This window comes from Mus musculus, chromosome 2 (genome assembly GCF_000001635.26).
Source record: "Mus musculus strain C57BL/6J chromosome 2, GRCm38.p6 C57BL/6J".
Taxonomy (NCBI): Eukaryota; Metazoa; Chordata; class Mammalia; order Rodentia; family Muridae; genus Mus; species Mus musculus.
The window spans coordinates 164,993,206-165,015,444 of record NC_000068.7 but is presented as its reverse complement, the minus strand read 5'-3'; the positions used below and the strand labels follow the sequence as shown (position 1 = coordinate 165,015,444).

Genomic DNA, 22,239 nt, shown 5'->3' with positions numbered 1-22,239 from the left:
GCTCAAGTTTGGAAGCAAGGTCTGGAGTTAGTATTCATTGGTACCAGTGAAGGTAAAATGGGCAGAAAAACACCAGTTTTCTGAAGGAAACAAATGTCATTTAGGCATATAATTGGGAGTGTGAATGATGACATCGGCTTTCTGGCTTGAGTGACTGTCCGCTGTGTCATTTACTGAGGTGGAAGGCTAGGGGAGGAGCCTATTTGTTGGGGAACATCAAAAATTTAGGGCAGGTTTTATGGAGAAGGTAATCCTGAAAGTGGGTCAGACATAGACATTGTACAAATAGAAGCCAGGTCAGGGTGAGTCACAGACATGGAAGGTTTAGCAGGGAGAAAGCAGTTACTAGGGAACTTTGAGGAAGTAGCTCAAAAATGACGTGGGCTTTCCTGTGCGGGTTGAGTACACGTGGATCCATCTAAGAAATAGAGAAAGCACATGAGCAAATGTATGGAGACAAGTGTTTGTGAATTAAGTCAAAAAAGCAACTTAGGTTAAACCAGGAAATTAGGAAATAGTGATAAAGGCTCCTGTTGGGTACAAGAACACTGTGTGTTTGTTCAGATGCTGACTCCTGCCCAGAGATCTGGTTGCATGGTTCAGACCCTGGCATTGTCATCAAGATTATTGGGTCATCTCCTGTCTCAATGATATGTAAAACTTCTTTTCCATTGCCTCTGATTGATTGGTTAATAAAGAGCTGATTCAGCCTAGAGTTGGACAAGAGAGAATGGAATGGGACTTATGGTCCCAGTCAGGGGGACCCAAAAGAGAGGAGAGAAGGAGGAAGAGAAGGACCAGGAGGATGGGCCATGAGGACACATGGAGTAGAGCAAGCCAGAATAAGACTCAGATTGCAGGGAAAGGACCACGTGGCTAGGAAGTAGGCAGCCAAAGAGGGTTACAAGAGATGAGTATCTGGTCAGCATAGTGCCTACAGCTTGTCAGTAGATAGGTCTCTCTGTCATTTATTCAGAAGCAAAAATGGGATAGAGTGGGTGTAAAAAGGCCCTGTTGTTACTGGGAGCAAAAGGGGCGAGGAAAAGCCCCTAAAATTTACAGGACCAAATTTGTTAGGCTGCCTGGGGCTCCTGGAGAGCCAAGGGATGGTGGGTAACTGGTAGAGATGGGCATTTAGTATGTATTGAAATAATTGAAGTCAAGATTGGTTTTGGGTTTTTTGGGGGGTTTTTTTGTTTTTTGTTTTTTTTGGTTTTGGGGAAATTCTTTTGATGTCAATACAGAAACGGGCTTACATAGGAGTGATGCATTTGAAGGGACGACAGAGGAAAGATCCAGGTGACTTTAGTGGAGATGGGGAAGAAGAGTCAAAGCTAACTTAAGGACTTAACCATTGGCAACTGGAAGAAGTAGAAGTGCAGATGATCGGCTAGGTTAGACTGGGACTGTTGTCATTTAAGTCTGTCTGAAGTCAGTGTCCAGTGAGTGAAATGTCTCAAGAAAGGTATTGAAGTGGAGCTACATAAGCACATTGCTGACTTCAAACACTTAACATGAAACTCAAAACCTTGTACAAAATGGAACTTCTGAATTCCATGGAACTCCTTAGATTCGATTGGGAGAATCAGCTACCAGTAGCAGTACACGAGCTGGCTATTTCAGAATTGTTAACTTTACCAACCAGATTTTGCTTGTTTTTTCCCCTTGATTTGAACTTCCTGCTAGGAATTTTAAGTGGTTTTTTTATACTTTAAAAATTCTTTCATTGATTCCTTTGTATGAGATTGTATCTGAGCAGGATATCAACAGATGGGATGACTGGCCTTAAAATTCTAGCTCTTAGTGTCGAAGTGTTGTATTGGAGAGGAAAGACTTGAAGGGTGGCACTTTCTCCCATAAAGAGCTGAACAGTTGGCTTTTCCTTTATGAACCTTGGCCCTTACTGAGCCCCAGTAGTTCTGACCTATAAAGCCTTCTTCATATACTGGTAATAGAATAAAATAGACTTTAGGGGAAAGTGCTTTCCCTTTGAAAACCTGTTGTAACTGAGGAGATAACTCAGCTTGTTTAAGAAGCTGAGTTACGCCTAAAGCCTGATAACTACTCATACTCCAGCTTTTGTTCATGCATATTGAGGTTCTAGAACCTTCTAGGCCTAACAAGATGGGTGATTTCCTAAAATTTGTAGTAAGGGTCTCACTGTTTGAATGCTGTACTTTAGAGAAAAATAGTTGGAGGGAGGTGGCATTCTCTTATACAGAGCTGAAGGGTTGGCTACCCAAAGTTTCTTTCTCTTAGTATGTTTTTGCTAACTCCCACAGGGATCCCTATAGCTTTGGAGATAGTCGCGATACAAGGCGTGATCGCTCTCCAATTCGAGGAAGTCCAAGGAGAGAACCCAGGGATGGCAGAAATGGCCGGGATGCCCGTGATAGCAGAGACATTCGAGATCCTCGGGATTTGCGGGACCGCAGAGACAGCAGGGACATTCGGGATCACAGAGACAGCAGAAGTGTACGTGAAGCCCGGGACCTGAGGGATTTTCGGGACTTTCGTGATCTAAGAGACTCTAGAGATTTTCGAGATCATCGAGACCCTGTGTATGACAGATACAGAGATATAAGAGATTCCAGAGACCCTTTGTACAGGTATGTACAGAGATAGCCTGTCTGCTATTTCATTAGAGGCCTTTCTTAGGTGTATTTGGATGCACTTTCTGAGAACTCTACGTGAGTAACCTTATATTTCCTGTTCTTATCAAGTAGTACTCAATACGTTTGCTGAATGTATGAATAACTGATGTATTGTACTTATTTAAAGCATATGGAGGGGCTGGAGAGATGGCTCAGCGGTTAAGAGCACTGACTGCTCTTCCAGAGGTCCTGAGTTCAAATCCCAGCAACCACATGGTGGCTCACAACCATCTGTAATGGGATCTGATGCCCTCTTCTGGTGTGTCTGATGACAGCTACAGTGTACTCACATATAATAAATAAACAAATTTAAAAAAAAAAAAAAAAGGCATCTGGAACTGGGCATCAGTAGCACACACCTTTATTCCCAGCACTTGGGAGGCAGAGGCGGGCACATCTCTGAGTTAGAAAACAACCAGGGCTACACAGAAAATCCAATAAGCATCTGGATCTAACTGTGTTGTGAAAGACGCTGCTGTACAAATGAAAGCACAAATGGAGCATAAATTAGGTTGGCCATGCAAGAACACAAAGATGTACGGGTAGTCAGGAAATGCATGAGAGATGGTCCATACCATAAGTCATCAGGCAGATGCCAATGAAAGCCACTTGAGAACCCATTTCACACCTGGTGACTTTCAGGAAAGACACAGAAAATATTTATTAGCAAGATAAGTACAGTTTCTTATACTTGGATGGGTAGACGGTTCATGTCCAGGTGTGGTAGTACATACCTGTAATCCTAGCACAGGGAGATGAGGCAAGAAGTCTAGTTTAAACCACTGTGAAAAATGGTTCAGGAGTTCCTCAAAACTTCAAAAATGTAGGGCTTCTAAGAAGACTGCTTGGCCAGTCAGGTATCTACTGCACAAACAGGAGGACCAAAGTGCTAATCCCCAGTACCCACAGACAAACCAAGCATGGTGCATGCCTCTGTAGCCTCAGCACTAAGGCGGTAGAAGACAAGTGGATCCCTGGAGTTCTTGGCCAACCATCTTTGACAAACAGATGAACTCCAGGTTCAATGAGGGACTCTCTTACTTTCTCAAAGAATAACATTAAGAGAGATCAAAGGGACTGGAGAGATGGCTCGGTGGTTAAGAGCACTGACAACTCTTCCAGAGGTCCTGAGTTCAAATCCCAGCAACCACATGGTAACTCACAACCATCTGTAATGAGATCTGATGCCCTCTTCTGGTGTGTCTGAAGACAGTGACAGTGTACTTATATACATAAAATAAATAAATATTTTTTTAAAAAGTGGTCAAGGAAGGCACAGGACTCCAACCTTTGGTCTCTATACACTCAGTACAAACACCACATACACAGTGTTAAAGAGTTGAGGAGGATTCATATAGTCATGTGTGAGTGTGCATAGCAGCACTAGCCATATAAACCACAAGGCAACGGAACCCAGATACCCATCAGCAAATGATAGGAAGGTTGTTCAGTCATGTTTATGAAATGTTGATAGATGTTAAGACAGAGGTGAACACGGAAAACATATAAAATAAGCCACACACACCAAAAAAAAGCACAACAGCTACCATGTAATTCCACTTATTTGACATCTTTGGAATAGACAAATCCATAAAGTTAAGAAATACATATTGTCAGGGGCTGGGGAAAGCAGGCAAATTATGTAGACTTCTGTTTGAGGTTATCTAACAATTGGAAATGGGTAGTGGTGACAGCTACATGGCACTGGGGTTACAGTGCAGGTGAGGGTGCACTTAGATGGTTTAAAGTACTGGTGATACACACCTGTGATCGCAGCACAGAGAAATGAGGCACGAGAACAGGAGTTCAAAGGCAGCCTTAGCTATAGAGCAAGCTCAAGGCCACAGGAGACCCTGCCTAAAAAAAGACTATAATGACAAGTTATTGATACATACTCTACAGCAGTTTTTTAAAAGCGCAGGGAAGAGAGATGGAGAAGGTATAAAATGGTTCGTCCAACAACTGTTTTTCATTTGCCCAAGTGCTGTCTGTATCCCATCTCTCTTCATCTCAAGTCCTCGTCGTTTTGTGAGGTAAGTTAATCAGTCACAGCCCCAGAGACTGTGAACACGTCCTGCATATAACCCTGCATGGTAGTTCTTATGACTGCCCTGGCGGACTTGAGTTTTGAAGCATTCTCTCCATCTGATTTTTGCCACATAGGGCCGAGTTGTAACATGAGAAATTGTCCTTGACTTTTCAGGAGAGAAGGCTCATATGACCGTTATCTGAGGGTGGATGACTATTGCCGGAGGAAGGATGACTCGTACTTTGACCGGTACAGAGATAGCTTTGATGGACGGGGCCCTCCTGGCCCAGAGAGTCAATCTCGAGCAAAAGGTGAAGCCGCATCAGTGTGTTCCCATTACTGGAGGGGGAAGTCACCAAAGATTTGTGGACACCAGCACCTCTACACAAAGGGCTCAGTGATTCAGCCAGGCAGTCCACAGATGTTAATGTTGATTTTTAAATGCAAATTAGCATTATCTTGTAGTTTAATCATCCTACAGGAAATGAGAAATTGTAATGTTGACAAATGAGGAGAAGGTTGCAGGTGAAGGGGCTGGGACTTCCTTGCCTTGTCACTGTTTTGCAGGTAACTGACCACACTTACGGGGTGGGGTTTCATGTGTCTTTGTCATTCTTACCTAACAGCTTCTAGGTAGCTTCTTTAGGTAGCTAAAGGTAAGACTATCTGCAAAGAGTGTCAAACTGTTTTGTACTGGCCAATTAGAGATGGGGGGAAACTCATCTACTCTTGCCCATTTAACTAATACTGGGAATTGGGAAATTTGATTTGTTTGTTTGTTTGTTTGCTTCAAAGAAAATCCAGACAAATTTACATTAGAAACATTAGAGAACTGGGAAGAATGACAGAGTCCAGTGTCGGAGAGATAGACAGCTGCTGATTTTGGGAAAGTTGCTATAATCCCGGCCTGGCTCCACCTCCCTGGCATCTTGTCCAACTTTTTCTTTTTTTTTTAAACAGGAGTAGACCTTGCTGATTGGAGGTCACTGTGTTAAGCTAGGCAGACCTTGAACTCTGCAGTCCTCTGGCCTCAGTCTTCCAAGTGCTGGAATTGTACAGACATGAGTCACCACACTGGGTGATCCACCTTTTTAAAACATAACTAACTTCTTTTCTTGGTCAGTTTAGTAGTAGAATTATATAAAGCATTACAGTGGCTGTGGCCTGTCACCCAAGGTTTTATCTTGATGGATTTAAGATAGTAGAAAAAAGTAAAATATGGTTACGAATGAGAGACCTGGGGATTAACTCAGAATGTCTGACTGCATTATAGAAGGACAGCCCTTATGTTTCCCCTGCTGGTGTCTTGCAGAGCGTTTGAAACGTGAGGAACGACGTAGAGAGGAGCTTTATCGTCGGTATTTTGAGGAGATCCAGCGACGCTTTGATGCTGAGAGGCCTGTGGATTGCTCAGTTATTGTGGTCAACAAACAGACTAAGTAAGAAGCCCGTGCTTGTTGCTCCTCGGTATGGAAAGGGGTCGGTGCTCAGCAGCTCCAGAGGCGCACCGACTTGGCTGCCCCACTGTTATTATCTGAGCCTAAGCTAGAGCTCTTCCACTCAGTGACAGAAAACCCAACATAAAGGTTCAAACATGGCCTCCTCTAAAGTCCAACTGTGCGCAAGACATGCCCCCTGTCAGTGTCTCGGTGCTGCCTTCCTTGCTTCTGCCCTCTTCCTGACCATGTTTTCTACTTGAAGAGTCAGAGTTACAGTGACTTCAGACATGTATCTTCTTAGCTTAGCAAACCTACTAAAGACAAGGCTTCTCTTTTCTGATGCTGTGTGTGTGTGTGTGTGTGTGTGTGTGTGTGTGTGTGTGTGTGTGTGTGTGTGTGTGTGTGTGTATGTACATGCACATAAGTGTATGGATGGTGCAAAAGCCAAATGACAGCATAGGCTCTCCTCCTTCCTTATTCCTTTGAGAAAGGACTTCTTAGTGGGCACTGGTAGTGTACTTCCTTAATCTCAGCACTCAGGAGGCAGAGACAGGCAGATCTCTTTGAGTTCAAGGATGGCCTGATCTGTAGAGTGAGCTCCGGGACAGCCAGGACTACAGAGAAACACTGTCTCAAAAACTCAATAAAGAAAAAAGAAAGGGCCTCTTTCCAAACCTAGAAAGAACTACTGGTTCTCTGCTAGGTTATCAGCCATAAAGCACCAACAGTCCTCCCGTCTCTGTGGGATCACAGACGTGCTTGGTCACGCCCACCTTTTATGTGGTGTTGCAGGCCAGACTTGAGTCCTCCCTCTGCAGCCGTCCCTCCCAGGGTGCTACCAGACATCTTAGAGTTCTCCTGAGACTAAGCTAGCTTACTGTAACTCCCAATGCTGATGCTGTCACTGTGGACTGGGGCCCAGAGTGCTGTGACTGACTAGGGCCGGGTTATATACCATAGACTTAGAGATGAGGTTAGCCTTGCTAATCATGTGAACTGAGACTAAGAATGGAAGTATATTCTAGTCTAGAAAACTAATAGATCTCCCCCACCCACTTCCACAAGGGGCAGCCTTGAATCCTGTAGGACTTCAGAAAGCTTGGCCCTACAGAAGTGTTAGGTGACCTCATTAACCAGGTCAGAGTCCTGACACCTCACTGTTCCACTCTGTTAAGCTTTCACAATTGTCTTGAGCTGTGTTCTCCTTCTGATGTAGTTAGTAAATCTGTATATTTTCTAGCCCTGTACAGTTACAGAAGCTCATTTCAAAGGAGCAGTGGCTAGATAGGAAATCTGTTAAGACACCAGCCAGCAGGTGAGAGTTCACAAGTACCAAATAAGTAGTCATCATTTTCTAAGCATCTACCCCATGTTGCCTACTGGGTGCTTTACATAAACGATTTGTAATCTTCACTATAGTTCTATGTGGGTCATTTAGCAAGGAGTAGGAGTCTGTGCATGTGTGCATGGGACTGTAGTAGTAACAAGCAAGTACTTTAGCCACTTCTGCTTATGGGGCCTCATAGACTAGTGAGGGAGGGGACAGAACTATAAAGATAATGAGTCCTGTGAGGGGAAGGACCAGAGAGTTAATTTAAATTGGAGGCAAAATCAAATGACAGGAACTAAGTCATGTTCCTGTGTTACTGGCTCCAAGTTTGGTAAGAGTTAAAGGTCCTACTCGTAGCTTCACTTCTGTCTTAGTCAGGGTTTCATTGCTGTGAAGAGATGCCGTGACCTTAGCAACTTTCATAAAGGCAAACATTTAATTGGGGCTGGCTTACAGTTTCAGGGATTCAGTCCATTGTCATCATGGCGGGAAGCATGGCAGCATGCAGGCAGACTTGGTGCTGGAGAAGGAGCTGAGAGTTCTACATCTTGATCTGAATGTAGCAGGAGGAGATTGTGTTACACACTGGGTGGAGCTTGAGCATAGGAGACCTCAAAGCCCACTTCCACACTTCCTCCAACAAGGCCACACCTCCAAAGAGTGCCACTTCCCATGGGCCAGACATGCAAAGCATCACAACAGCTTTATAAGTAAATGCTGGAATTGGAATCCAGGCTCACATTTCTACCATCCAAGCACACTGTGTTCCCATACTGCCTCCCCGAGAATTGAAGAGTACAGCAGGCCCTAGAAAGCAGTTGTCGTAGACTAGAAAATCAGAAGAGAGGTACCAGCCAGTCGTGCTGATGCTGTAGTCTCAGCACTGGAGAGCAAGGGTAGGATTACTTCACATTCAGGGGAATCCTGTCTTGTTTCAGAATCCCAGGACTGCTTGCTACACTGCATATGTAGTATGTGTAGCCAGTGTAAATAAAGCCCTGCTGATGGAGGAGAAAGAGGTTGAGACTTTGACCTTCCAGGTAGAAACTGCCCAATCAATGTCATTGATCATTAATCAAACAAATTCATCAGATGCTCTAAACAAAGTCAGATATGAAAGGTTAACAGATCCTGGTAAACTAGACCCTAGGGAGGAGCTGCACATTAGTGCCATCGCCTTCGTTAGGGACCTTGGCTTTACTTCAAGTCTAGGACCAGAGTTTTCATGCAGGCCAGTGCAGCCCCTTATGATTGCCCAGTAGGTGTTGGTTTTTATTCAATCATCAAACATGATATTGATGAACAACGTGACCATTAAGCCTAGACTGTTGACATATAGGACTGTCAGGGACCTAGGGGTCACAGGACAAAGGTTCCACTGCCTCAGGATGAAGACAAATAAGGCTGTGAAGAAATAGCTTCAGTCTTATCCCGTTACAGTCTTCATGAAGAAAGGAATGTGAGCATCGGCAGTGATGAGGCTAAGGATAAGGAAGAGGGGGAAGAAGGAAGACAGTCTGCTAGAGCCCACAACGCACACTGCTAGTTCATTGAAAGAGGCAGAAGAGGAGGAGGGTGATGAGGAGAAGAGGAGGACTGTGGGAGGCACAGTGGGGAATGGAGTCTGACCATCCAAGCAGAGAGGCAGGCGGATCTACATTTGAGGCCAGTCTGGTCTACAGAGCGAGTTCCAGAAAAAACCTGACTCAAAATACCAAAAACAGAGAAGAGTTTGATTAAAAACAAAGCCTGTTTTGGGGGGCAGAAGTCCTGGTGGTGTCAGAGTAAGCTTCTCCTTAGGTCTCCCCAGCCATTGGGAAGAGCACAGCCACATAGCCGCAAGGCAGCCTCTCATTAGCACACCTAATTTGAAAAGCTATCAGAAAGAGTTTGGACAAAAAACATGCTTAGAACTTCTTGTTCATTAAACTGGCAGAAGAACTGGAGAGCGAACACAACAGTTAAGAACACTCGCTGATGCTTGGTTGGGAGGCAGAGGCAGGTGAATTTCTGAGGTCGAGGCCAGCCTGGTCTACAGAGTGAGTTCCAGGACAGCCAGGGCTACACAGAGAAACCCTGTGTTGTCTCAAAAAAACAAAACAAAACAAAACAACCACTAGCTGACTGCTCTTCCAAAGGAGCTGCAGTCATTTCTCAGCACCACATGGAGGCTGACAGCCTTCTCTAACTTCAGTCCTAGAGGATCCAGTGGCCTCTTCTGGCCTCCTGGGACACAAGGGGGTTCAAGGTACACAGGTAGACAAGGCATATAAATAGAAACCTTTTAAATGTAGTAAATAAACTGGTAGAGGGTAAAGAGAGCTACAAAAAGTTTTATGAGCAGTTTTGAAAACCTGTAAGTCAGAGTGGATGAAGACTCTCCAAGTCAGATGTCTTCACTTTTTCTGACACTACTTCTGGGGATAAGGTGGTTTCTTCTAAAGATCAGAGTGAAGAAAACTAGAAACACATCTGTGTTCTCCCTGGGAGCCCTCTGTGGATCGTCATCAAGGAGAGGCTCAGAGTGACCTGTGTGACTGAGCTCACTGATGGACCAGCATTGTGTCCATAGCTGAAGAATTTGGAGGGGAAGATGTGTTAGGTACCAAAGACTGCTTGGAACAGGAATAGAAGACCAGGTTTGAAGACTTAGTAAAATTATAAAAGATCTCTTAGGGAAAAGGTCAAAGGTGGTGTGTCAGCTCTCTTGGTGGCATCATGCTGCTGTCATGAGCACATATGAGTAGATAGCAAATATGGAAAAACATAAAGGCTCAACACCTGAGAGACAACTCAGCCTTAGGGGTTAGAAAATGGCAAAAGACCCCATGGAGAGCTACCTGACCAGTCCATTATGGAGAGAGACCTTAAGGCACGAAGCAGGCTGAGGCAAGGCAGATCTGGAGAACCTGGCTACTTAGTGTTTGGAGCTGTGCCCCTATCCTGTGACTTCAGTGGGAAGCTCCCTAGAGCAGTCTAGAAGGTCCTAGAGGATGCTCAGGCTGCCTGTTGTTGGGTGAGAGTCCACTCCTGACTGTACCAGCACTGCTGTGGCAAGTGCCCTTTAGAGTGACTACACATCACACATGGAAGCAGCAGACAGGCTTCGCCAGGAGTCACACTGACACACATGCTCGGTGCCCTTCACCCTCTGAGGTCGTTTTTTCTGAGTGGGAGTTGGGCAGTGCTAAACATCTGGGTGGCATGTGGCTGAAGATGAAGCTGCAGCTTCTCCCTTTTAAGTGAGACTGGTGACTCTGGCATCGATGTGAAGCCAGTGATGCTTTTTCGAGTGTCACTTCATCCTCTAACCATTAAATAGTCGTCTGGTAACAGCTTGTTAAGCTAAGCTCAGCAGGAAGCACCCTCCTCAGGGCTTGCTTTACAGAGTACTAGGGAACAGTGCTGATCTTCCCAAGGGCTGGCCGGCTGCGAGGCTTCTGAATAGACACCGTGTCCAGTCAGAATCAGCTTTCACAGGCAATGAGGTGGGGAGGAGGCAGGCGGCTCAAGTTCTCCTCTAGTGCCTACTTCCTGCGTGCCCATAGCACTAGTTAAAATTATTCTAGAAACCCGAAGGTACTACTATGTAGGCTAAAGTCTGAGTTCTGAGGAGGACAGCTGGCTAAGGTTCAGAAGTTCACAGCTTGAGCTGTGGCGAGGAAGTGCTCACCTGGGTCCTGTTTGTTCTCGTAGAGACTATGCTGAGTCTGTGGGGAGGAAGGTGCGAGACCTGGGCATGGTCGTGGACCTGATCTTCCTCAACACAGAGGTGTCCCTCTCACAAGCGCTGGAGGATGTCAGCAGAGGAGGCTCTCCCTTCGCCATTGTCATCACCCAGCAGCACCAGATTCACCGTTCCTGCACAGTCAACATCATGTTCGGAACACCACAAGGTACAGAGGTAGTCCAAATTCCCAGAGGTAGTCACCAGCACAGATTGTGTGCCCAGTCCATGAGAAGTGGGTTTTGAGAAATGACTGACGGTTCAGTTCCACTGTGGCAGCCCCTTCCTTTGCTGTGGAAAAGACTTTGATCTTTTCCTTGGTGTTTTCTGATACTGTTCTAGACTTGCTGGCCAACTGTCAACAGCCAGCTCTTGTGGAGAGGTGGGCTGATTAGTAGTGCTCATATAGTTTTCATTTGTTAGTTCTTGCACTGTGTCCCATCTCAAACCACCAGCGGGACATCACTGAAGGGACTCTTGGGAAGCCCTGTGTACACCTGGCTCTCAGTGAGGTCTGGCTTAGGCATCCGCTACCTGAAATGTGCTCCCAGGGATGAGGCTCTCACAGACAAGCTGCTGTCTGTCAGTGTGCTAGAGTAGTTAAACTGACAGGAGAGGCTCTGGTCCACTAGAGGAAGGCTCTTGGAGTGCTTTGAGCCCAAGCACTGAGACTCAGCCATCGGTGCCCTGACTGTGGCTTTTAAGCCTAACCCCTTTTCCACCTGCCTATGATCTCTGTTGACCAGGCGCTCACACCCATAGTCACAGGTTTGGTAGAATTGTCTCTGAGGAGCTGTCCTTAGCTTGTGTATAGATATTTATGTAAGGTTCCAAGAAGTGTCCTCAGTGTCCTGTTGCTCCATTAAGAAGAGGTGGTTATTTAGGGTTACAATTTAATCTTAGTCCATGACTTTTGAACTGATGAATTAAAAAGCTGTAGTGGCTCTGCCCTGAGCACAGCAGGGAGCCAGGCTTCACACAAGACTCTCCAGCCTCCTGCTGCGGTGTGGAGGCTGCCCAGCAGCTCCCCAAGTGGCCTATTTGACACTGTGGGAGGCTGTTGTGTTCCTTTGGTTTTTACCACAGGTCTGTGATCCACTGAAGAAATAGCTCTGTAGGAAGAAGGTGTGTCCCACACTGAAGAGCGAGCGATGCTCTGTCCCTCAGCCCACCCCACTCTAGGTTCAAGACTTGTTAACACTGCAGTGCTTCTCTGCTTTGAGGCTGAGAAAGGCTTGGCAAAGCACAGCAGTGGGCACTTGGATCTATCATGGGAGAAAATGACTGGTGTCATTCCCTCCTGTAGAGCATCGCAACATGCCCCAGGCAGATGCCATGGTGCTGGTGGCCAGAAATTACGAGCGCTACAAGAATGACTGTCGAGAAAAGGAACGTGAGGAGATTGCCCGACAGGCAGCCAAAATGGCTAATGACGCCATCCTCCAGGAAAGAGATCGTGGGGGCCCTGAAGAGGGAGGTCGTGGAGGGCACCCTCCAGCTATCCAGAGCCTCATCAACCTCCTGGCAGATAACAGATACCTCACTGCCGAGGAGACGGACAAGATCATCAACTACCTGCGCGAGCGGAAGGAGCGGCTCCTGAGGAGCAGCGCCGACTCTCTGCCTGGTGAGCTACGTGGCAGGGCCGAGGTGAAGTTCTCACTCTGCATTTCTCTCATCCCGTGCTCTGTTGGGAGGGTGGCATGCCCAGGGTTCTCTGGGGTGGGCAAGGGAAGTGAGCCATCCTTTGGCTTCTCCCACAATCCATGCACGCTGATGATGCTGTTATGATGATCTCCATTCATTGCTGAGCTCTGCTCCCTAGAGTTGGGCTGCTGGGGCTTAATCTATCTAGTATTGTTGGCGTCCTGGGAGCCATGATGGATACCCCTTGTTTATTTGTTTTGTTTGTTTTAAGCAATTCTGTTGGGCATTGGGCTGCTCTCTGGGAAGCAACCGCCCCTTTGGAATGTGATGTTACTGTCTGTACTGTATGATTGTTGTGGTGTGTGATTGCTGTTCTTCTTGTGGCTGCTAGGCCTCCTGCCCTTAGGGGGCACTCTCAACCAGATGCCTCCCTCTTCTGTCTTCCAGGCCCGATTTCCCGCCAGCCACTCGGGGCGGCCTCGGGTTCCTCGCTGAAGTCACAACCAAGTTCACAACCGCTTCAGAGCGGCCAAGTGCTCCCTTCTGCTACACCCACTCCAGCCGCACCCCCCACCTCCCAGCAAGAGCTTCAGGCCAAAATCCTCAGCCTCTTCAATAGTGGCGCGGTTGCGGCCAACAGCAGCTCTGCATCCCCCTCAGTGGCTACCGGAAGCTCCCAGAACCAGAATTTTTCCACAGCAGCAAACAGCCAGCCTCAGCAAAGACCGCAGGCCTCAGGAAATCAGCCTCCAAACATTGTGGGACAGGCAGGGTCTGCTCGGAACATGGGCCCTAGGCCTGGGGCTCCTTCCCAAGGGCTCTTTGGTCAGCCTTCCAGTCGCCTGGCACCCGCCAGCACCATGGCTAGCCAGAGGCCTGTATCTTCCACAGGTATTAACTTTGACAATCCAAGTGTACAAAAGGCTCTGGACACCCTGATTCAGAGTGGCCCTGCCCTTTCCCACCTGGTTAGCCAAACTGCAGCACAGGTGGGGCGGCCCCAGGCCCCCATGGGATCTTACCAGAGGCATTACTGAGGCTCTACTGGTCTACTGTTCCTAGCCCCACCCTTCCCTGGCCCCTCCTACTTCATCCTAAGTAGAGTTGTTTGGAAGTGTTCGAAACACTTTCCAGGTCAACATCAAATATCCTAAGTTTCTCTCACCACTCCTTCCTGCGGCTGTTGCTTATCACTTATCAGAATCAGAACTTAGACTGCATTCGGGGCTGGATCTTTTGTTTGGGTAGAAGATAAGTGTTCTGGGATCTGGGCTCAGCTTCTGTCTGGGATCGCTCTGGCACCTGCCTGGCAGATTTGGAGGAACAGGAAGAAGCCAAGCGCAGCTGCCCTATGGGAACACCATTTCTGGAGGCAGTGGTCATAGCCTTAGTTTTCACCTCCACAGCAGCCAGAGCTGCGTCCTGCCTGGCTCCCAGTGAAGCCAGGTGGTCTTGGCAGACAGTGTCATCATTGTTCCATCAGAGAATAGAACTCCAAGGACTCAAGAGTGATTTCTCTGGACTGTGAAGTGCCATGTGGCAGCCAGAGAAGAGAGGACTCTTGTGACTGCATCAGAGTGGTCCCTTGAAGTTGGTTTGGTTTCGTATTTTTTATTTTCCTGGAGGGTCTGCAGACAAGTGAGCAGCTCTCTTGGCACTTTGACATGAACTGTGACTCTGGGGCCCACTGCTCTCCACAGCGTTAGCTGCACCTTTCTCTCCGGCTGCACCTCATGCAGTCAGCACTGGGGGCAGCTCCAGGCTCTGGAGCTGGACACCTTGGTGGTCCGTGATTTCTTTTGAGCCCCAGGCTTTTGTTTTCATTCAGACTCTTGTTCTGTTTTCTGATGAGCAGGAGACGGGGACCACTTGATGGTAGACTGTGGTAGTTGGGTATGTTCTCATACAGAAGAGCATTCGTGTAACTTCTGAGACAGGGTGATGTTTAGAGAAGGGCTCTGGCTGCTGCCCTGAATGGAGCCAGAGGAAGAAGCGCCTTTTCCTTTGGGAAAGGCTGCTCATTAAATGAAGTGAGGATCAGGTCAGGGGAGGGTCAGGCCTGGCTGGGCGGCAAGAGTGCTAACTCCAGTCCAGTCCCTGCCAGAGGCTGAGCAAACCAGTTTCAAAAGCTAAGTCCCCAAATGGCAGCAGTTTATGTTCTGATCTGTTTGTGTTATACGGTGGGTCCCCCTCCCCCTTTGGAACTCTTGTGTTGTTGATAAAATGAAATAATTACTTTTTAATTAAAATGAAAAAGTCAGACCTGTGCTAATCTTTCTTGGGTGTGTCTGCAGCAGCACCTCTGCTGAGCACTTTCCCCAAGAGCAGAGTCTCTGTGCCCAGCCTAAACTCGCTGTGCTGCCCGCCAGTGAGAAGTGTTGATAGGAATGCCTACAGCAGACTCACGCTCTGTGCCTGCTGCTAGAGTCGGTGTATTGCAGGTGTCCAAGATAGGTTACGGGGAAGGAAGCCACTGTGAGGAAGAGCCTCTCTGGGCCATGGCTGTCATTCCTCTTTTGCCTTCATGCCTGTTGCTGCCCATTGTGCAGGAGTTTGGCATAATCTATAGTCAGAACATGGAGGCCTTGAAGAGCCTTTAATCTACTTGGCATGACTGTCCTGACCCTCCTCTCAAGAAGAGAGTTGCTGCCTCCCAGAGGGTACCATGTGACTTGACACCTAGGAAGCACCTCCTACCTCAGGCACAGGGCCCCAAAGCTGGTGTGCTCACTTCTGTAAGCAGAGGAGAGTTTCCCACCTAACATCTAACTGGCCAAGTTCCAGCCCAGCCCGGGCTTCATGAAACCCTGTCTCAAAAAGCCAAAGCTTCATAGGCCGACAGTGAAGTTGACTTCCTCCTGAAGCATCTAAACCGTACCCTTCAGGCTATCAAGGGTGTAATAAAATTATTTTTATTGCATTGTGTGCAGACAGGTATCTAAAAAATTAACACAGTAAAAGCCTTAAAGCATTAAGTGGGAGCATTCAACAGTAAAGGAGAGAACTGACCCTCTCCTTTGCGTATTGGCACAAAGAACACAAGATCAATACCGAGTCGGGATGCGAAATACCGAAACACTAAAATTAAAGGCAGGCCTAATAATAATAGTAATAACAATAAATACTCTTGATTTGGCTTGCAACCTCTCCTATTTACAAGGGTTTTGGACTGCATTGCATTGCCCTGCACATAGGTCTGCTGAAACAGAAGCGACACTCTTCTCACTACCAGGCTACTGAAATATTGCACTCAGAGTAGAAGTCACCTGGATGGACATGGAACATCTAGCTACAGTGATTATAGAGGTGACTTGAACGACACAAGGTTCATAACAAATATTGCACATGGAGCACAGAAAACTGGGGGTTTTGTTGTGGGCTGTTTTCATCAACGGAAACTTTGCTCTTGCCAACCAGAGTCTGGGCCCAGGTCATGCAACTTTGGTTCCCTAATTGGTGTCGATGCTGCCTCCTCCCCAGCTACCCAGCCCCTCTCTTTCCCCAAAAGGCAAAACCACTGCAAGGGAGGGCAGACTTGAAGGATGGTGGGCCCTAGGTCCTACACTTCCAACTTGATGGCTACTGCCTGGAAGAATGCCCAGTCCTCATCAAGCCTTGAGAGGGGCTTGAGCCAAGCAACAGGGCAGTGGCCCTCCAGCCCTGCCACTGGCCACACCTGAGCCGTTTGATGGCACCAGCTGCAGTTCTCTCTGCCTTGGGCTCAAGGAAAAAGAGGTGGTGAGGTCAGCTAGTGGTCCTGGCCCTGGAGTGAGCATGATGTCTAACTAGGTGCACAGGCCAGGGCCCTGGGGCTGGAGGCACTGTACCCAGTCCCAGAGGGCGCTTAAAGGAGCATGCAGTGCCTGTCCTCTTAGTAACGTGCCCTGGGGCAAGGGAACCAGCCAAACGCCTCTCTAAGGGGCTAAGGGCACCCACACACACACACACACACACACACACACACACACAGGTGGGGCTGGTGGAGCGGAAGCGCCAAGGATGAGTTTGGGAAAGCCAAAGGCCTTGAGTTCTACTCAGAAAAAGGTCAGAGAAGCGCTAGGAACAACTGGGCCCGTAAGACTCCATCCATACTCCAGGACCTGGTATCTGTAGAGACAGTGGCTAAGGACCTGCTGCTAGGCAGCAAAGCTCAGCCCCAGAACAACCAGGCAGCTGGGTCCCCAAGCAGGACTTGCAGAATGGGGACCAAGAGAGGGAATATCAGAGGCTGTGCGAGGCCTCCTGGTGAGTCGGCCCCAAGGCTGACATTGGCCCCTAGCCTGTCCCAGGAAGGAAACTGGGGAGGGTGTGCCCTCCAGCTCCACGAATTCAGTCTTTGGCGAGGAGCCACGGGACAGGGGGAGCAGGCGGCAAGCCAAGAGAGGAGAGACGCCTGCTCCTCCACGAAGGCACCGGGCAGGACTTCCTCGGTGGGCACGGGCCTCAGTTTCTCCCCCTGGAGGGGCGACCCCTCCCCTCCTGGCCGCCTGGAAGCTCGCATCCACCGAAGCCGGCCACCGTCTCACCTTTGTCCGCCAAGAACTGGAGGGAGGAGAGGGTAGCCCAGGCTGTGGACAGGAAAGGGAAAGGAGAGCGCCGGCCTTAAAGCACTTGGCTCTCAGCTCGGGAGCGCAGGGAAACCTGGCTCCCCGGCTTCCGCCTTCCTGGGTGCCCGCAGCGGGGAGAGCGCGGCCGTGGCGAGGAGTCCGTTGCGTTTCTAGTTACAGAAATATGGGGACATTAAAAATACACGCGATGTCTCCTGTACACTATGTATAGCGCGACCGAGCGGCACCCGGGCTCGGCGACCAGGGTCCCGGGGGGAGCTCGGTGGGGCGTGGGGAGGGACGGGCTCGGGGCTGCCCGGCGCGGGACCACGGTTCCGCTCCTCTCCACGCCTCCTCGCCACCTTTATTGCAACGTCTGCTCCGGCGGGGCGAGGCCAGGCTCAGAAAAGGGGCCCACGGGCCGCCCTGCGGGTCAGCCCCGACGGGCAAGGCCTCAGGGCTGCAGGCAGCGGGAAGGAAAGGGGCCAGGGCATGGGCAACTGGGTCTTATGTAAACGGTGACAGCGGCGGGGAGGCGCGGCGAGGGCTCTGGGGGCCGCGGGCCGGGCGCGCTCGGGCCGGAGTGGCAGGTCCTGGCCTTCAGGAGTAGATGGTGATGACCTCTCGGCCGCCACCGCGGACCAGCATCACCCGGTCCAGTTGCTCAGTGAGGACCTCCAAGAATTCCATGTCTAAGAGCTGGTTAAGGAGACAGCCTGCGCCTTCTCTCAGCCTGCGTCCCTGTCCTAGGGTTTTCATCCCAGGCTAGAGGACCCACGTAATGGTGCCGTCCACCTCCCTCTTCCCTTTAACTTAAATCCAGGATACAGTTTTCATCCCCATTGCGGTTGCGGGGAGGCCCGGGCATGTTGAGCAAAACTAGCTTGGCATCCCGAGATTTATTCACGATGACCTCGTTCAGCCGCACAGCTGTGTGCATGCGCCGTACATTGGACTGGTTCCTGCAGAAGAAAGGAGAGGAAGTGCGGATGTTAGCCCAGGCCAAGAAGAGTTAGGTCGGATCGCCCTCCCAGCCTGAGTCTGGCTGCTCGGCCGGGTGCTTGCCAGCCTGGGACCTCCCCCAACCCCATAACACTCCAAGCTGGGCAATGGCCAGGGACACCCCTTGAGGGTTCCGTGGAGGAGGGACCCTAGAAACCTAGGAGAGACGATGGAGCTGGTGGCACACTTACAAGTTTTCCCACTCCCTTCAGGAAACACAAAGAGAAGCAAAGAGAGAAAGAAAAAGAGAGGGGTCAGGAAAAGAGGCACCCCGCTAAGCCAGCCACCATCTTGTCCAGGATAAGCAGTGCCCCCCCACCCACCTTCACCTCTTCAACACCTGCACTTGGGAGTGCATCCTGACCTGGAACCATCATGCCCGGCCCTGTAAGTCTCGAACTGGGGAAACCAAGGCAAGTAAGTCCTGCCCTTGGTCATCAAATTGCCATATCACGACCTTCCTGCCCAGTTATTCTGCCATATTAAACACCTTTAGGCCCACCCTCCCCCCCCCCAACCCCCGCCGCCCCCATGCAGCCCCAGTCCCGTACGGCTTCATGCTGAAGAAGTCCTTGATGCCCTCGGAGGAGACGGGACTGGGGCCTTTATTCTTCTCTGCCACTGACTTATCCTTGGTCCAGGTAAGATGCACCTCTGGGTCTGTCTCCCTCTCCCCCTCGGGCTCCTCCCCTGGAGATGGCGAGCTGCTAGGGCAGCTGGGAGCACTCTGGTCATGGATCAGCTGCACCTGAGGTAGGGATGACAGGTCAGCAGGTGACACTTTTGGTGGCCAAAGTTTCTACTACCACTAGTCAGAGCCAAACCACCCCAGCCACTCGCCTCCTCCTCTGGCTTCTCCTCATTGTCACACGCTGTCTCTTCGGGAACATTGAGGCGGAGCCGGGGGTTGGCTGGATTCTTCCTCCGAATGGAGCCCCGAGACTCGTCTGTGATGCTCTGGATCTGGGGAGTGACACAGGTTGGTGCCAGCTCTGCTGGGGGGTCACCACCCACGCCCTGCCAAGAGCCATTACTACAGTGGATGCTTATCCGGGTTACACACATGCCTGAGTGGCACTCATTGTAAAAAAAAAAAAAAAAAAAAAAAAAACAGTGGAGTGCCTCAGGACCAAACACCTACTGCATGGCTACCCTGGCCTCTGGTCTCCAGAGCCCAGGCCTTCCTGCCATTGGCAACCAGCAGTCTAACACCTGGCACAGCAAGCCTGAGCCTAGCACCATGGTCCCAGGCCACTCTGGCTGGCCCCAGCACACAGCCTTTCTTATCACTTCTGCTATCACCCTGGGTGACACCCCTGTCCTTCAAGGGCCCATCACTCGTTTCCCTGAGCACCTCTCGGCCACATTCTGAAAGACAGATTCTCCCCACCCGAGAGACCTGAGAGAACCCGTGGTTCGCCTATGGGATCTGCTACTCATGCCCCAGGAGCCCTTCTGTCCACAGCCCTGGCTGTCATCCCTCACTTCCCCCAGGGACTCCGCTCCCTGGAGTGGATCTTTTTATCCGTGCTCCAGGGGGCCAGTGATTGAAACTGAAGAGACCTTATCCCGTGGTGCTCAGCAGCTCCTCTCCTGAGAGCCCTTCACTCAGCCCCTAGGAGGCTCGCCCCTGACTCCTACCCAACATCCATGTCTTTAAATACCCATCTGTTACCCACTCGGCGAGTCTGTTACATGAACCCTTGTCTCCCACACTGGCAGCACACACCCCCTGAGAACTTGTCATCCGTACATATTTAGCAGCCACTATTCTTCCTCGGGCCTAGAAGTCTCCTACAGAGGCGAAAGTCTGTTTCCATGCCAAAGTCCCTGTGAGGGGGCTGGAAAAGCGGCAACAGCTCCATGTAGCCCCACAGCAGGGGAGCCGAGCATTAGAAGGTGATGGCAGCTAAGGTGAATACAGCATTCTTGATGGCCAGGCGCGCACGGCAGGCCAGAACCTCCCACACCTGTGCAGGCCCACAGTCTGAAGTAGCTTGTGGCTCTGAGCACCTCATCAGGGGACCCTTACCTCCCGTTCCCGCTCGTTCTTGGTGAGGTGCATCTGTTTGAGGATCTGAGATCGTTGCTCCATTACTAATGTCTTCTCGTAGGTGTATGCCGAGATGTCGCTCTCATGCTATGCGCAGGGAAGAAGAGCAGCAGCAGCTGAGAACTAAGGAAGGCCAAGGTGGGGGAGGCAGGAGCCCTCCCTCCCACCAGCCTGCAGCTTCCTGTCACATGGCCTTGCACCAAGGCTGTAGGAGGCCAGGGACCAAACCGTGGCCTGGGAGAACAGGCAGCTCATTCCCTGTGCACCCAACACAGAGGCAAGGGTGTAAATTGTAAAGCGATGAATGTATTGATTAATTAATTAATTACCTGAGCGAATGAAGAAGGAAAAGAAGGGAACAAGAGATGAATGAACACATCCCAGGATGGATGGGGTGATAAGTGAACGGACACAAGGGTAGGTTAATGAACACAGCGTGAGGCACAGACACGCTGAGGGGGTGTGGAAAGACGGGAGTGGGACCGTGTGCCCACAGGGAACAGAGCATGCGGCAGCCCGCCTGGGTTTGAATCCTGCCTCTGCTGCTCATTGTGTTGTGCAGTCAGTCACCAGACCTTTCTGGGTCTCAATATCCTAGCTGGGAATGAAAACATCAATGTGTGTATCTCACTGGAGGCCATGAGAGCTCCGACTTGCCAAGTGCGCACAGCAGTTGGTCACAGAGTGAGCACTCTTCAACATGGCAGCTACTCTTGCGGCAGATGGCTGGCTGGCTGAACCCTTGGGTGAGTAGGTAAGAGGCTAAGACGAGTTCACAGGGGAAGGCGACCTGTATCATCCACTGACGGCTATGGCTATCCAAGTGGCCCTGATGGGTGCCGTGGCCAAAAGGAAAGAGCCCCCAGCTGGGACCTCAAGAACTTCAGAGGCTCCTAGGGACCTACCATCTCCACCACCTCCACCTCTGCAGTAATGCGTAAGTGGTACAGAAACGTGGTCAGGTCCTTCTTCATCTGGATACTGTTATCGTCCATCTGGGCCACGGTGAAGATCCGCATTTTGCATTTCCTCCAGACCTGCAAGGATCAACGGCGAATCCCAAAAGAAAGGTCCCGTAAGGGAGAGCAGAGGGCTCGAAGGCTGCGCTTGCCTAGAGCCTGGGGGCTTCCCCATGGATGGACCTGCATGGACACACCTACATGGACATTGACCCTTCCCCGCACCACACACATCCACAGGCACCCACCTTGTGGTGTCGCAGCAGGAAGGGCAGCAGCATGAGCATGCCCCCGTCGTGCACAATCCACCACACGTCAATGCTGCCCTCCGAGAAGCGCTCAGGGTTCCCGGGAAACATGGAAACATTCTTGGTGACCAGCAGGGCGAGGTGGCCGGCTGTAGTTTCCCGGACCAGTTCTTGGAAAGACCAAAATAGAACCAGAGGGCAACCGTGACCAGGTCTCCCGATACCCGGGAAAAGCTACAAGGTCTCCAGGCATCCAGCGCCCACCACACTCTGTCTGACCTTGACCTTGAACTCCAGTTATCAGAGTACCAGCACAACCTAGGCCTTGTCATCTACTAGCTGTTTAACTGTTAAAAAGTATTTCAGTCTCTCTTTCCTGGGCTCAGTTTTCCCACCTGTTAAATGGCAATAATGTCCCCTGTTCTTTTCTCTTTCTCTTTCTCTCTCTCTCTCTCTCTCTCTCTCTCTCTCTCTCTCTCTCTCTCTCTCTCTCTCTCTCTCTCTGTGTGTGTGTGTGTGTGTGGGGTATTTATGTGGGCACACATGTAGATGTATATGGATGGCGAATGTCAGTCTCTGGCACCCTTGCCTGTTCCTCAGGAGC

At 49.9% G+C, this 22,239-nt stretch overlaps 2 protein-coding genes and 1 pseudogene across 7 annotated transcripts in view; 2 read left to right on the top strand and 1 right to left on the bottom strand.

Annotated features, from left to right (window-relative positions):
* Positions 1-15,092, top strand: part of Ncoa5 (nuclear receptor coactivator 5) — a 34,519-nt gene extending 19,427 nt beyond the window's left edge. The window contains exons 2-7 of one of the 4 annotated variants that reach the window (XM_030250665.1): positions 2,283-2,609; positions 4,858-4,994; positions 5,996-6,122; positions 11,149-11,348; positions 12,486-12,806; positions 13,274-15,092. In XM_030250665.1, the coding sequence (XP_030106525.1) occupies positions 11,192-11,348; positions 12,486-12,806; positions 13,274-13,863 (1,068 nt within the window). In that variant the 5' untranslated portion in view covers positions 2,283-2,609; positions 4,858-4,994; positions 5,996-6,122; positions 11,149-11,191 and the 3' untranslated portion in view covers positions 13,864-15,092. Of the gene's footprint in view, positions 1-2,282; positions 2,610-4,857; positions 6,123-11,148; positions 11,349-12,485; positions 12,830-13,273 lie in introns of all 4 variants that reach the window. The other 3 variants (XM_006499369.4, NM_144892.1, XM_017317897.2) reach the window with 3 other exon arrangements.
* Positions 8,457-10,553, top strand: Gm19133 (predicted gene, 19133; annotated as a pseudogene).
* A 621-nt stretch (positions 15,093-15,713) lies between the features above and the next one.
* Positions 15,714-22,239, bottom strand: part of Slc12a5 (solute carrier family 12, member 5) — a 38,886-nt gene continuing 32,360 nt past the window's right edge. For 2 of the 3 annotated variants that reach the window (NM_001355480.1, NM_020333.2), the window contains exons 19-26: positions 21,636-21,805; positions 21,334-21,465; positions 20,408-20,515; positions 19,216-19,338; positions 18,927-19,123; positions 18,567-18,581; positions 18,202-18,335; positions 15,714-18,065 (exon numbers count right to left, since the gene is read on the bottom strand). In NM_001355480.1, the coding sequence (NP_001342409.1) occupies positions 17,974-18,065; positions 18,202-18,335; positions 18,567-18,581; positions 18,927-19,123; positions 19,216-19,338; positions 20,408-20,515; positions 21,334-21,465; positions 21,636-21,805 (971 nt within the window). In that variant the 3' untranslated portion in view covers positions 15,714-17,973. The remainder of the gene's footprint in view (positions 18,066-18,201; positions 18,336-18,566; positions 18,582-18,926; positions 19,124-19,215; positions 19,339-20,407; positions 20,516-21,333; positions 21,466-21,635; positions 21,806-22,239) is intronic. The other variant, NM_001355481.1, reaches the window with a different exon arrangement.